Consider the following 15,517-nt stretch of genomic DNA (forward strand, 5'->3'; position numbering starts at 1 on the left):
TGAGACGTTAAATCATAAGAATTTAACTTTCCTTTTCATTTTTTGTTTGATCACACAATTTATTTTGTCATTATTTGTCGTTAATAATGAGTATTATCAACAGCGAAAAAATAAAATAAAATATTCCGTAATAATTAAGCACTTACTTGGGCAAGAAAAAAAAGGGGGTTAAATGTCACTAAGGTGCTAACTTTTATACTAATATGATTAATTAACCTTGTTTTTACTCCATCTGAAATATAAGTAACAATTGATGAAAACTTCAAAGGTTAGACATGTGGATCATGCAAGAGTAAAATTATTGCATGTGAGTATGTGACAAAGTAGAGTGCATGGAATGAATGCGATAGCCCAAATGAAAAATATGAATCCATGTCAAACTTCAGCCCAAAACAATGCAATGATATACTTCGTAGTTCATCAAATTTTAGATCATGCGAATGCACAGTACTTTAAAATGCTAGACTATTTACACAATCACAATTTACAGATCACAGAGTTAAATTAACTAAAACGAAATATTTTATAATTCCGACTTAAGATAAATTTAATAATAGCCAAAATAACCCCTTAAAACCTTAATCGAACGATTATTATTATACAAAATAATAACGACACGTAAATTAATTGAGATATTATTTGACACGCATACAAGACATTTGATTTTTTTTTTTTGCTAATGTCATGGTCAATTTGGATCCCTAAGGGCAAAGATATCGCCAAACCTTAACTGAACAATTTTCGACACGCAAATTGATAAATTAAAAGTGTAAAAAGGGTATTATATTCTAATTGACAAACGAGTAGTTCGGCCCGGGTCAATTTATGGTAAACAAATATTCATGTTGGGTTTAGGGTCAAATTCGGATTTCGGGTCGGGTCAAGTTCGAGTTGGATTAGTTTGGGTTGGGTCAGTTCGAATAGGTCGATTTAGGCCGGGATAATTTTCAAGACCAATTATCTAGTCAATTTTGGGTCGGGTGAAGTTCGGGTCGGATCAATTCGAATCGAGTCAATTCGAGTCGATTTCAAGTCGGGTCAAGTTCAAGCAGGGTTAGTTCGTTGGGTCAAGCTCAGGTCGAGTCACCAAAAATAAATTCACTCAAAAAAAATTGTGGGGAAATTCCATCTTATTGGTAATTCACCATTTCACCCTATCTACTTTGGTTATTGGGTCACTTCGAGTTGGGTCGTAAAAAAAAGATGAAGTATAAACTTTTAGAGAGTATAAGATTATCACATATGAGTACCATGAAGTTTGATCCATGGACTCGAGGGATATGAGGTAGAAGCAATGTCACTAATCCATCACATCAACCTTGGTGTATATATATATATATATTTTTTTTTAAGGTAAGGAGAATTCCCTTGCAAGTTGGGGGGGGGGGGGGAATAAGGGATCCAACTTGCTTGGGGTGAGAATCGAACCCCATCACATCAACCTTGGTATAGTTTTTTATTGGTGAAGATAAAATACCAAGTATATTATACGGAGTAATTATGTATTTAATAATTTTGACTATAATTACAAATTTGTTTATTGCAGCCATTTAAAATTTATTAATTGTAGCTATTTTAAAATTTATGTTTTGCAAATCGCAGCCATTATAACTTTTTTTTTTTTGTTGCAAATTGCAGCTCAAAAGTGTGTAATAACTTATTATTTGCCACCTAATCCAACTTTTCTCGATTTGCGTGTCAAAACATGTTTCATTAAAGTTTTAAGGGGTCATTTTTACCCTTAAAGATCTAAATTGAGCTCGAAATTCACACAAAAATTAATGTGAGTTTATCGTTTTACCTACCAAAAATTGTATTGATTTGTGAGCAATAACTTTTTTGCCGCGAAAATGAGATACTTACCTTTTTTTTTTACATAGTATAATTTCAAGCTTAAATTGGATGCTTGTGTACTAAATCAACCTCTAGAACCGTTCTGAACATTTTTCAACATGCAAATCGAAGAAAAAAACTAGATCGGGTGACAATTAATTATTACTCATCTGTAATATTTTCGATTTGTAATTTGCAATTTTTTTTTAAATGACTTTAATTTGCAAAACATAAACCACTATAAATTGGCAGAATTTTCTGAATGTATCATTTGTGAAATTAATTTTTACGAGAATGAATGGTGACGGTTGATATTATCCAAATCCAACGATTGACATTATATTGGAGTCATATATTTTCATTTTTTTAATTTTCCCATTCATTTTCAAGCCTTTTTTTTTTTCACTTTTACGCTGCACTTCTTTCTCTCTCCTCCATTGCAGCGAATTCCGAGCTCTCCATTGGAGCGGCTTCCGAGCTTTCGCTCCTCCATTGAAGCAGTTCTTTAGGTATGATGCTCTTTTTCATTTATCGAATATTAATTTCACAATTTAGGGTTTAATTTGATATAATTGCTGATTTATAGTATTCAGTATAGTCAATTTAGGGTTCTTCTAAGGTTTACTAACTATTGACTTGTAAATTATAATCACTGAAGTGGTTTATAGTCAAAAAGAGTGATTTTTTTTTGCTAGAATTTTGATTTGTGAAATTTATGTTGATAATTTGTAAGCCAAAAGAATTATATGTGATTTTTCCGAGGCTAATTCGATAATTGAGTGTAATTTGATTATAAATGTTAGTCCATAGGCGAATAAACCAGATAATCACTCTAGAAATGCGTTTGAGGAAGAAATGAGAAAAGTGGAAGAGATAATTTTGAATTTAGCTGAAATTTTCGGTATTTCTCGAATTGTGAACATGGTAAAGTACTGGTATCTCGATTTCAAGCTTGTAATGTAAACTGACTTGCGTGTTTTGAAATAGGTGTTAATTTACTAACACCTATGGAACTAACGGAAGTTGTTTTTTTTTTTTTTTTTTTTTTTAATTGTCTGCCAATTTAAGTATCTTTAATGTACCTGAGTTTGTGTTGGATGTTGTTTTTCTCGAAATAGTTTAAGCCTGATCCGGCTGCGTGTACAAGGATGGCAAATAGTTTCTAATTAATGTCTGAGTGTGAACCCGAAAATACAAGGCTACAATTATAATGTGTGCTCATGCTGGATTCCATTGTGTTTCAGATCAAGGGTCAATGAAATTAATATCTTGCTTTTGTGCATTTTATGTAAATTGACTTGTGCGATTGTGAGATAGGTGTTGATTTACGAAGCACCTATGGATTTTTTTTATCATTCATAATTGTCAGCCGATTTGAGTATCTAATGTATCCGAGTTTAGGTAATATGTAAGTTTTTTCGAATTAGTTCCAGCCTGATCTGCCTGTGTGAACCACGATGTCAAATAGTATGTAATTTATTTTATACAAAAACTTTATGCCCGAGTTTAAACTTTAAACACGAGGTTACCAATTAAGGTGGCTCATTAAAATGTGTGCACATGGTGGATGCCATTGTGTTTCAGATCAAGGGTTATGAAACTTAATATCCGATTTCGTGAATGTTATTATGTAAACTGACATGTGCGGTTGTGAGATAAGTGTTGAAATACGAATCACCTTTGGAATATTTGCATCAATCATGATTGTCAGCCAAGTTAAGTATCTGATGTACTTACGCTTTGTTTGGATAGCAAAGAAGGAAGGAAAGGAAGGGGAGGGAAAAAGGAGTAAGGGAAGGGAAAAGAAAGGGGAGGGGGAGGTGAGCTCCATTTTCCCTCCAAATCTCTCCAAATTTGGAGGGATTATGCTTATTAAAGAGAAAGGATAAATGGATCCCTCCCTCTCCTTTCCCTTCCTTCCCCCAATCTTTTACCCAAACAAAAGAATTTGTCTCCCCCCTTTTCTCTTCTCTTCTTTTCCTTCCATTTCTTTCTATCCAAACAAAGTGTTAATGTTAAGTTTCTTGAAATAGTTCAAACCTGATCCTCCTGCGTGTGACAAGATGTCAAGCAATTTGTAATTTACTTTACACAAAAAGTTTATGTCTGGCCGTAAACCTGAAAATGTGAGGCTACCAGTTAAGGTGGCTCATTAAAATGTGTGCACATCTTATATACTGTGAAGTGATGGATGCTATTGCGTTTCAGATCAAGGGTTAATGAACTCAATATTTCTGTTTTTTTGGGAGTAGGCTGCATGTACCAGACAACCAGGTTTCCCTATACTGCCTCTAAGGGAACTTCTTAAGAGGCATTGAATATTGTTGACGTTGATGCGGTGTGACTTGATCTCAGCCTTTGTAGCTGTAGCCTGTAAGGTTTACTAAATATTTTAGTGTGTAGCTTTAGTATTTGTTTTTAAAAATAATTTACACTTTGAAGCTACATATAACAATGGTAAAACTATTATAGTCTCACACTCTCACAGTTCACTTAGGATACTTGTATTAGCTATAAATGTACTCATAGCATTGTAGGACATAGGTGGGGTGAATATGGTGGATACTGGATACCTGTCTTGCATATGCACTACTTAGTATTGTAGCATTATAGAGTGACTTGCTAGTTATCCCTTTGTTGCCACGTAACAAAAAATACGAAGCTATCATTACCTCATCATATGTTTTATTTATTTATTTATTTAAAGATGAAACGCTTTGATTTTTACTTTATTTAGTGATTAATAGTTAAAGAAAAGCATTGTGATGTGGGATTTTGTTGAGTTATTCTCGATGTATATTTCAAAGTTTCTTTTTTTGGGTGTATATTTTACACAATTAAATAGTAATGATATTAGTGGTTGAGGCTATACACTAGCAAGTGTGAAGACAAAAGTGTTTAATTTGTAAAAATAAATGAAGTACTCCCTACATTTTATTAATGAAAAATGTAATTCTTAGGAATTTTTGTGCTCCTTGTTCAAGCTGACTGATAGTGAGGTGCACTATGCCAACAGGTGCCAAGAACATAGTCTTATTGTATTTGCCCATGCACTTATAAATCTGGTGTAATATGATACCCTGCACCTAGCAGGTTGACATTTTGTCCTTTCTTGTGTATTATACAGGTGCTTCTTGTAAATTCAGCATCAAAGGACTTTTGGCATTGTTTTGATGACTGAATCAAAGGAGGTCAAATCATCTGGTGATGGCATTTCTGGGTCAGTGAACACTGATCCAGATGCTATGAAAATGGAGATGGTCAAGGAGAAACATACAGAGGACAAGGAGGACGTTGGGGAAAAGGAAGAAGGGGATGATGATAAAGAGAACGCTGAAGAGGAGGAAGAGGAGGAGGAGGATGATGAAGGGGAAGAGGAAGAGGAAGAGGAGGATGAGGAGGAGGAGGAGGATGGAGAGGGGGAAGAAGAAGATACAGAAGAATCAGATGAGGATACAGAGGATGAGCAGGATAACAAATTGGAACCTGGGCCGGTTGATGTGGCAATTGACGGTGGGGAGGAAGAGGAGGATACTGAGGATGAGCTGGAGAACCAATTGGAACCTAGGCCAGCTGATGTGTCCATTGATGGTGGAAAGGTGTTGCATGTGGAGGTTTCTCTGGAAAAGAACTCTGATAAAATTGTAGATTCTCCAACTCACGGGGTCGAAAATAACAAAACAGTGCATGCAGGCAATGTCAAACCGTCAGTAGATGATGATGGTATGTCTGAAGAAATCCAAGCAAAAGCTTGTAATGTCTTTTTGATCATATCTAAAAGGAATTTGGTTAGTCTAGTTGCTTTATATTAAAATTGTGTATGTTTTAAATAATATTCCTTGTTCTCCCCTCAAAAAACAATCATGCAGGTATTCCTGTTCCAGAGGCTTCAGTGAAAAGTAAAGAGGGAACAATAAAGAAACCTGTTATATCTGATGATAAGGGTTCCATAAGACCTGATACTGAAGAGGGCCATGATATAAAATCAGATGATTCACTTAAAGATAGAAGGTCTGGTGATGAAACTATTTCCAGAAATCAATCTTCTTCATTGAAGGAGGAAGAACCAAAGAATGTTGCAAAGACAAAAGAAGGAGCTATGGATGTTGATGACAAAATTCCCAGTCTTGCCTCTAAATTTGACATAGACACTACAGGTGGAGGGGAGTCAGGAACAGAAGATGAACAAGCAGCTTTTATGATGGAGCTTGATAAGTTTCATAAAGAAAGAAGTCTAGACTTTAAGCCACCAAAATTCTATGGAGAGCCACTGAATTTGCTGAAGTAAATCTCTTGAATCTCTGTGTGTTTGCGCCCTTAACCTGTAACATTTTTATTGTTAATATAATATCCTACATTATTTGTGCTGGAGGCTTTTATAGTAATTAAAAATTATTACATTTAGTTGCCAAGTGAGGAAGTTATGTTGGATCATTTATCTCTATTTTCTTTCTACTAGGCTCTGGAGGTCTGTTTTGAAGTTGGGCGGCTATGACAAGGTATATTTATTTCATACTCTCTTTGTTACCATCTAAACCTTGATCTAATTAGTATATGACTTGTCTTCCTTATCCAGAAAAGATAAGTATTGTTTTTAGTGGTGGAACAAGAGGAACTGAGACAAGTAATGGGTTGAACATTATTGACATAATTAGCAGCAAAGCTAATACTTAACTTACTGACGTATCTTTGAATGTTTTTCCTTCTTATAGCTGCAATGCTCTTCACTTTTTACTTGAGAGTCTTCTTAAGGTCTCAGTATTGTAGCTTGCAATTTTAGGCTTATGCACTTTGTAAAATTTTCATTTGAGAATTCTAGTGTGTTTGGTTGCTTAACATAGGCTTGTGTTTTCAATTGATAACATGGAGTGTGGTATTTTAAATTGTCCACTTGTGGAAACTAGTTCATTTCCATATCAGTTATCGTAACCAATTATGACGCTTTGCTATGCAAAGGAAAGCTGCATATTCTTCGTTGTTAAAATTTCGTTTCTAATTGAATAAGCTCTACAAGCTCACTAATTTGAATAATTCTGAAAGTGTATTAAATCTTATTCTACTGAAAGTGTCTTCAGATAATGTTGTCCTGTATTGTTTGGTGGTGCTTATATTGACTTCTTGATTTCCTTCTCGTTCTTTGTCTTCCACTTTTTATATTCCATGTACGCAGCCTAAATATGTCTAAAAGCTTTTATAAATTATTTATTCATTAACTTGAACTAGGATATCAAAGACATTGGTAATTGGGAGAAGTTTCTTTGTTGTATACTAACCTTTCTTTAGCAAGGACAAATGAAAATAAAGGCTATAATCCAGGAGATGTTATTTCCTGTTGAAAACCTAATCAGCAGCTAAAAGCAACATATGGTCGGGAGAGGCTGGTTATGCAGGTGCTTAGGTTTGGGCTATGCAATTTTTTTCGCATAGAATTGATTCATATTAAGTTTCTATAAACTACAAGTATGAACTTATAAAGTGCAAAGTATTGCCTCAGTTTGCTTTTAGTTGCCAAGTTAAAAATTTAAATTACACTATCAATTTGTCAATTTATTCTGGAAGTCTAGATGGGGTATGTCTTTTTTCTAAATCATCACTTAACTAATAATTCGTTCAATAGTTCTATGCTGTGTCAGTGGGTCCAAATGCATACCCTATTACCCTTTTCTTCGAAGTAGCCTATAACTAGGCAAATTAGCTAAGTGGTAGACAAGGTGCCTGTGTTAGGCATTGGTTTTCATGCATGTGAGGTTTTTAAATTTTTTGCTTAAATGATTTGTAAAAATGTACTAGTAATATGTACTTTCTTTGATGGAAAGCAGCAAAATTGTCGTACTATTGTTATGAACTTCTGAACTTCTCTCTTTTGAGTGAAGGGATGATGAAATTTATGATTTTTGTTGAAGCATATTTGAATTCTATTTTATTTCTTGTTTTCAGGTGACTGCTTGTAAATATTGGCGTCAAGTGGGAGAGTCATTTAAACCTCCCAAGTAATGGGCTAAGCCTCTTCCTCCTAACACTTTTTTTGTTCTGATGCCTATTTCTAATTTGCTAGAAAATTTGTTCATGATCCAATTATTTCATTTGACATTGCACATCATACACATGTATTAGTGCAGATCCAGTGATATGGAAGGGTTACCTAAGTTTAATATAGAACACTGACCTTTTTACCTCTCCTATATGCTGTGCATTCCAGTCAAATTTGTAGCAAAGGGGTCCTTTTGAAACATTTTTTCTAAGAACATTAGAAAAAAAAAGTCTATAATTAAAACTATAACCTTAAAAGACAAGGAGTCTTCTGAAGCAGATCATTGGAAAGTAAAAGCAATCCAGTCTTGCTTTTGTGAAAATTTGATGCCAATTTAGGACCAAAAGGGAGGCAAGGTTTATTACTCTGTCCTATAGAGCCTTATGATCAGTATTCCCCATCTCTAAATTCTATTGTTCCTTTCTAGTCGTAGAAATGAAAGAATAGCAAAACGTACCCAGTTCTCAAAAGAAGCTTCTTTCTATTGTTCTTCTCAAATCCGATACAACAAATTTTGATTTGACCTGGTTATTGGGTAAGGCAGCTCAATGATAATAGGGTCAGGGTTAAGGTTAAAGGGCGCTCAAAGGATAGGGTCTTTAATAGACAGGACCCTAATTGGGTAGCGTCAATATAAGGTCAAAATGTTTTTTCCAATTTTATAGATAAAGAACATAGATAATGTAAAAATAATAGCATGAATATTTTTCTATTCATTTATACTTATTTATTGCTCTGTCCTATATTTTTTCAATTGATAGTTTATTGGCCCACCGATTATTTATTTGTTATTGACTTGCGACCCACATTAGTCTGACCCGGAAACGTGACCTTTGACCCACTCGCACTGACCCGCTCAATAACTTCTGGTGAACATCCAAAAAATTAAAAAGTCTTCCAAAGGAACATATCTCCTTAAGTCCTTAGAAGTACCGAATACTCAACCAAAAAAAGAAAATGATTCTTAAGCGCACATTTATTAGGCTATGTAATTTGCAGTTGTCATTTTTGTGGAGTCTTAAAACAAGTTGACTGTGTAATGGACTTCACCTTCATCGTCATAAACTTCAAACACGTAAGACCTTGTGTGTCATTTTCTGTACAAGCTATTGGCTTTCTGAAAAGCAAACACTTTTAAGCTTTTCCTTGAAAAGACACTTGTTTATGATATATGTGATGGGAAGGAACTGAAACTACAAGAGAAACATATTCTTTGAGGGAGAACAATATGAATTGACCTCTGAGAGCCTGAGCAATGTGTAAAAAAACTCAAGGCACTTTAAGGCGATAGGGGTCCTGATGTCCCTTGGTGTTTATTTTTTAAGAAAATTGACTATTGTGTGCCTTGTGCGCTTTTGGTGCATATCTTTGAATGAGCCTCACCTAGGTAAAAAAAATACTCTATCCCAATAACCTAGTGCCCAGGCTCGCTTTTTTATACACTTTCCTCTAGACAATAGATTTCCTATTATACAATCCTAAAAAGGCCTCAAAGATTTGAAATATTGCTGGGATGTTGTTGAACATTAGCTTGTTTTTAATTTCTTATAGGGATATAAATTCACTTTCCTTGCAAACTGAAGATGTGATATGAATACATGACTATCCCTTCACCTTAAAATCCTCCATCAAACCCAGAACCCTACATTATAGCTAAAGTACGACGTAATGTGTCAACAACTAAATGAACCAATGTGGAAAGCTAGGGGTTGATTTGGGAATACGTTTTCTTCTTCCTCCGGCAATCCAATATTGTGTATTATATTGCTCTTTCACTAAAATTATGAAATAAGTAGACTTTAAACACCATCAAATTAAACAAACCAATTTTATCTAAAAGATAGCACTCTTATAGTCTCTTGCAAAGCGTCACCAACTACCTCATTGGCTAGTATGGCCACAATAGTGCAATTCTTTATCGGATTACCCTTAATGGAATCTTTTCTGATAATTTTGACAGGACTTGCACCACAGTGTCATGGACCTTCCGCATATTCTATGAGAAGGTAAGCTCTTTGTTTTGTTAGATCTTATATTCTCTTTCACTCTTTAGAATGAGCCTCACTTGTATTTTAGTATTTCGAACCTTTTTATATGTGTATATTATCACTACCACAATCCTAGGTAGAAGAAAAGAAGAGCCAGATATTCCTGTACATGTAGAATGTGGTTGGTGACTTGGTGCATATTTGTGAATGTTTTGTGGGAGGGCATTTGTCTGTTCCTTGTATGGTCAGTGTTTGATGGTGATATGTATTCCATCATTTCCCCTTCCCCTATCCTCCTTCACATCCAATTCTCAAAAACTAAAGAAATGGGGAAAACAATTGAGAACAGGTGAATGTAGCAGATATGTTATAACTGTAGTCATTTCTTTTATTCCCTTGTGTCTTGCTCTGTTATTTTATATTTTGGTAGTTGCTTGTAAGTTTTGTTTATTATATGATTTGTTGTTGGATTGTGTGTGTGTGTGTTTTAACTATGCATATTAATATTTAATAGTTCTTTTTTGCAGGCTCTTCTTGATTATGAGAGATACAGGACAAGTAGTGATGGCTCTAGCATTCCCGGTTCACTTGCTGTGCCTATGGGAGCTGAAAATCAGGTTTGTGAAATTGTAAAGCTAATCAAATGTGTTTGTTTCTAATACTTGTATTTATCTTATATTCTTATCTAACATGTCACCACTGTAACATTTGGCCATAAGAATATGGGAAAACCCACTTGTATGTGATATCTAATATGTTTCTGAATGGTTGTCCTCAACACCCCTTTATTACTGGACTTACTTCTTTGTGGGTGCCTGTTTTTGTAACATATATATTTCATTCGTAAATGATCCTTTGCAACTTTCTAGTAATATCTGATTTTAAAATGCTAATTTATTATTGGCAATATAAGTTAATAAAGAAAAATTTCTTATGCTTGTACCTCTAGGAGAAATTTCTTTGTACCATCATTTTTGTGCATCATGTATAAGTTCTTAACGACTTTACCAGCAATTTGAATAATGAAGAAGACAAAGTTGTAATGGTAATATGCAAGATAAGGACCAAAGGAGAAGCGTTTATAGTTTATACACTCTTTTTGAACTTGCAGAGGTAGTAACAGAGACTGACTGGATGCTGTGATATGCTGTGGTTTTCAGCTTTCCTTTTTTATCTGTTTGTAGGAGAGAGAGGAAGTTGGAGAAGTATACTCTTTCGGACTTATATATGGGTAGGGTCAGAGATCAGAGACAGTAGAGTCATGCGGTTATGCATAAAGTGGCTATTAGTTTTCTGGTCTTTTCCTGCTAAATAAGCTCAACATATATATCCAGAGTCTGCGGTGAGGAGCCTCTATGACATGGTGACTTTACTCAAGGGAACCAAAAAATTCTACTCCCTCCGTTTCCAATTAAAAGTTCCACATCACCCAAAAACCTTGTCTCTGAATAAAAATCAACTTTCACTTGTGGCTACATGTATCACTTTTAATCAACCAAAACCCACTATCTTCTTTTTACCCTCATTAAATCAACCAAACCATACTATCTTATTTTTACTCGCTTTATATCAACCAATCCCCTTTGTCATGTATTTTATATTCATCATTAATCCACCAAACCTCACTGTCTTCTTCTTTTATTTATTCTCCCTCTTAAACATGTGTGCAAAATGCAAATGGGACTTTATTTAGGGACAGAAGAAGTATGTGAAAGTTTGGTTTTTTTTGCTTGTCCAAACTGTAGTTTCGTTGTGGACTCGGGATAGTTTATGATAGCAAGTAAAAAGGTGTACAATGTGTCTCCACATTTGTTAGTATGAATACCTGTTAGAAGCCTAGTTTATTTATTTTTGGATTATTATTACTATTATTTTTAGCACCTGCTTGACATTTTGTTGTTTTCCCATTTGAAATTTTAACCCTGGATCTTTCAGCAGTTCAGCACATTATGTTGATTATTTTTCTGTTCAAAAAAATATAAGCCTTAAACAAAATTTGTTTTGTTCATTTACTTATATCCAATGTTCTTCTAAACTTCCCAACCCCTAAACGACTTCGTTTCTTGATAGAGGGAAGGTAGAGGAGTATATTAACATTGAATTTGCTAAAATTCTCCTGGGATTGTTTTGCTCACATTGGTAATGCCCAGGGTTCTGGATCAGGAAGGGCCCGCAGGGTTGCTGCAGCTCGAGCTATGGAGGGTTGGCATTCTCAGCGTGTACTTGACAATGGTGAAGTTAGTGACCCAATCATAAAGGTATTTTGATTGTCATGTTGATGATGTTCCATTTTGATTGGTGAAAGCTTTTTTGTGTTTAATATGAATAATTTTGTATTTAGGATAAGAATCTCATCTCGTTGAGCAAGAAAGAAAGACAGCTGAAAAACCTGGGTTTGCTCTCTTACTATGATTTTGTAAATCTATTTGCTAATTTTTTCATTTTCATTTTGCTTGCAACCAGTGGAATCTTTTAATTTATTATAGTCTGCTTAAAATATCGTTATTTCCTCAGGTGAACTGAAACGGAAAAACCCATCTTCAACTGATCATGCCGTGAAACCTGCACGCAAAGTTCAAAAATTACAGTAAGGCATCTAGATTTATGATTTCCTGTGGCTCTGTGATCTTTTAAAATCTGTTTTTAACTTTTCTTTAATACAAGTAGTTTATCTTGCTCTGTTGCACAATTGGTGAATTAATGATCGTTAATAAATTATTTTGTTTCTTCTGGAAGTGGGCAAAAAGAGTAGAAATCCTGGTAGTCTGTATTTTGACTTTTGAGCATAAGAAATCCGCAATTTTTCAAGCTTCAGTTTAGGTGGTGCGATTTTATATTATGTTGTGCATTTCGTCTCCCTCACTTCTTTTAGAACTTCTATATCTTTCAGACTGTCATTTACCTTTTTTCAGGCATTTCTCATCATACTTCATAGTTATTAATGCCATACCCTTTTAATGTTGAGCCCGTTGGTTGCTTGTACTTTTAGTGTTTTTTGGTATGTAAAGTTATAAAAACATCCCAAGGCTTGCCACAGGCAAGTTGGTTGTTAGAAGAACATATTTTTCTTACTTCCTAGAAGATATGAAACTGTTAAAGAAGCAGTTTGTTAAAACCATAGTCTTAATGTGAATCAAGCTTTCTCCTATCACATAACTACCATGTTTATATGATGAACTTTAATTTTTTACAAAATAAAAAACTGATATTGGCTTTTTGCTGAATAGTCCATTGATTAACCTTATGTTAAATTTATTCTCCTACTACCTCTTACCTGTTTTGGAAGCCATGCTGATTGTTTCACTACCTGCCAGATCGGAAACCACAGTAATTGACATTGGATCTCCTGCTGATTGGGTGAAGATTAATGTTCGTGAGACTGTAAGTTTCTAAATCATTGTATCTTTAATAGAATGCTTTCCTTTACAATTTTTTATGTACTTATTGGTTGTATTTTCTTTATCTCTGCATCAGAAAGATTGCTATGAGGTCTATGCTTTAGTTCCAGGGCTACTACGTGAAGAGGTGACATTTATTTCTTGTTCTTAATGTCCTTAAACTAATAGTCATATGTTAATGTATAATTCTTTGTGATATAAAGCTTTTAATCACTGGGGTTCTCCTTGGTGCAGCAGGGCAGATGCCCTTGATGCTGGTACTGGTAGTGAATAATATAAAAATTAGCCAGCACCAACTCTCTAGGACTTTTGGCCCATTGTTTCATTATGTTTGGTGTGTGTTCGTAACATACCAATATGTTGTGGTTTTGCTGGAAATTGGCCTTAAACCCAATTAAAAACCATATCCCATGACTTAGTATTTTTTTGAATTTCTTTTGGAAGGCCCTAAAGTAACCATAGTTTAAATATTCTGTACCTTCAAGCATTCCTTGAAATGGGGCTTTTTATGCCCATAATTCCATTTGTATGATTAAATTAATGTAATATTGTACTGTGTGCATAATATTATGCAGTATTATTGCTGTTAAACTTCTTTCATCATCTTTTTCTTTGTCTTAGAAAAAAAAGTACACGCTAGTCACATCAAATCAGCTTGTTTTAGGCTAATAAATTGGCTTATTTTTAAATGTGTACTCTAGAGATGTAAATGGAGTTTTAAAGTAATGAAGGAAATAAAAAATACATTTTTTGGTGCGATAACCATTGAATGCAGGTGATATTGATTGTAAGAATGTAAGTTAACCTATATGCTTTATTTTACTGTCAACAGGTGCGCGTCCAGTCTGATCCTGCTGGTCGTTTGGTTATATCGGGTGAACCTGAAAATCCTGACAATCCTTGGAGTGTGACACCATTCAAGAAGGTATTCTTTTTTTTTTGGTTACTTTTTTTTTGTAAGAGGAATGGTTAATACGTAAGCTGTGATTAATCTGAAACTCTAAAACAGATTGATCTTTGCTGTTTGTCTGTTAGACTATCCTCTTGCAGGGCTATGAACCATCTGATTTAATCCTGGAAGGATAGAATACCATTAGGCTTGTTTAATTGATTCTTGATGCTATGGATGTATAAGTAGGCATTACATGTAAAAAGAACTATTTCTCTAATTCTTATCAGTAGTGTTGTAACTATTACGGATTATTAATTATTCTGTTCCAAAATACTTCCCTCCCCCCCCCTCCCCCCTCCTTTTTGTGTTAAAATTTCTTTGTTTTTATCTTTAGCCGGGTCCCTCCTCACCTACTGTGTTCTCTCCTAAATCTTTCTTAAGTTTATAAAGCAAGTAAAAGGGGCATAGGGAGTATTAGCTATTTTTTAAAATTATTTTTTATAAAGCTAGTAAGTTTTTTGTTGTTTTTTTTTCCCACCCTTTTCCTGATGTAATCTATATTCCTTTTTCCCTTTGTTTGTTAAGATGTCATTTGTGTTTACTGATCTCCATTTTTTGCTTGCATTATATGGTATCTGAAATACATCACAGTATTGTTTTGGTACTGAGAATGTTCCCCATTGTCTGTTTTGATCAGGTCGTTAGCCTACCGTCAAGAATTGACCCACATCAGACATCAGCCGTGGTAACATTGCATGGACAGTTGTTTGTTCGGGTGCCATTTGAACAATATGACTAGCTTCCAGCAGGTTGCACATAATGATTGAGAGTGTACTGTAATTGTAGGATTGCAGATACTAGTCACATAGGTGAGGATAGCGTGAGCTTGTAGTGCTGTCGATGTTAGGTCTGAGTTCAATCTGTATCTTCCTGTATTCCTCCAACTTTCTGTACTTTTAGACATTCTAGAACTTGCCAATTGCAAGTTTCTTACCAAGAATGAAATTAGGTTCTTCAATGCATAGAATTGAATTTAGTTATCAATTGCATGCTGCAGCCGCTAGCTGATGTTAATGAGTACATATTTTAATTTTTCTATAAAAGATCAAATTTGATGATGTGCGAGAAGGTTTCAAACAAAAAACAAGAAAGAACTGTTTTTTAAACATAAAAAGAAATTATTACAAAATTTTTAAGTAATGAACATACCTTAATTTTATGATGTACTAATGTCATCAATATAATAATTATTTTTTTTTTACTTTTTGTTGTACCAAAGAAAAAAAAATACATATATATTTTTTGTACTCGAATTCCAAACCTTGTTAATCTAAACTGAAAGTGACTACTAGCTCCATATTTTTATTATGTACAA

At 34.3% G+C, this 15,517-nt stretch overlaps 1 protein-coding gene across 4 annotated transcripts; it reads left to right on the forward strand.

The window, feature by feature from the left end:
- The first annotated feature begins 2,140 nt into the window (after positions 1 to 2,140).
- On the forward strand, positions 2,141 to 15,260 carry LOC110726837 (AT-rich interactive domain-containing protein 6-like). 4 transcript variants are annotated; one of them, XM_021906365.1, is made up of 15 exons: positions 2,141 to 2,342; positions 4,042 to 4,206; positions 4,961 to 5,556; positions 5,703 to 6,117; positions 6,293 to 6,332; positions 7,771 to 7,823; positions 9,825 to 9,870; positions 10,380 to 10,469; positions 12,003 to 12,110; positions 12,194 to 12,245; positions 12,367 to 12,439; positions 13,167 to 13,233; positions 13,327 to 13,377; positions 14,083 to 14,175; positions 14,840 to 15,260. In XM_021906365.1, the coding sequence occupies exons 3-15, from the start codon at positions 5,007 to 5,009 to the stop codon at positions 14,939 to 14,941; spliced, it is 1,740 nt and encodes a 579-aa protein (XP_021762057.1). In that variant the 5' UTR covers positions 2,141 to 2,342; positions 4,042 to 4,206; positions 4,961 to 5,006; the 3' UTR covers positions 14,942 to 15,260. The 4 variants fall into 4 exon arrangements, with proteins under 4 accessions (XP_021762057.1, XP_021762058.1, XP_021762055.1 ...); XM_021906366.1 differs by having other exon boundaries at positions 4,086 to 4,211; XM_021906363.1 differs by having other exon boundaries at positions 4,086 to 4,206.
- The last annotated feature ends 257 nt before the right edge of the window (positions 15,261 to 15,517 follow it).

This window comes from Chenopodium quinoa, unplaced genomic scaffold, assembly GCF_001683475.1.
Source record: "Chenopodium quinoa cultivar QQ74 unplaced genomic scaffold, ASM168347v1, whole genome shotgun sequence".
NCBI classification, from domain to species: Eukaryota; Viridiplantae; Streptophyta; class Magnoliopsida; order Caryophyllales; family Amaranthaceae; genus Chenopodium; species Chenopodium quinoa.

Bases quoted from the DNA above. Each gene is read 5' to 3' on its own strand.
- LOC110726837 (XM_021906365.1), top strand. From the start codon at position 5,007: ATGACTGAATCAAAGGAGGTCAAATCATCTGGTGATGGCATTTCTGGG. The intron at 10,470-12,002 runs GTTTGTGAAATT...GGTAATGCCCAG, and splicing joins CTATGGGAGCTGAAAATCAG to GGTTCTGGATCAGGAAGGGC. The intron at 12,111-12,193 runs GTATTTTGATTG...TTTTGTATTTAG, and splicing joins TTAGTGACCCAATCATAAAG to GATAAGAATCTCATCTCGTT.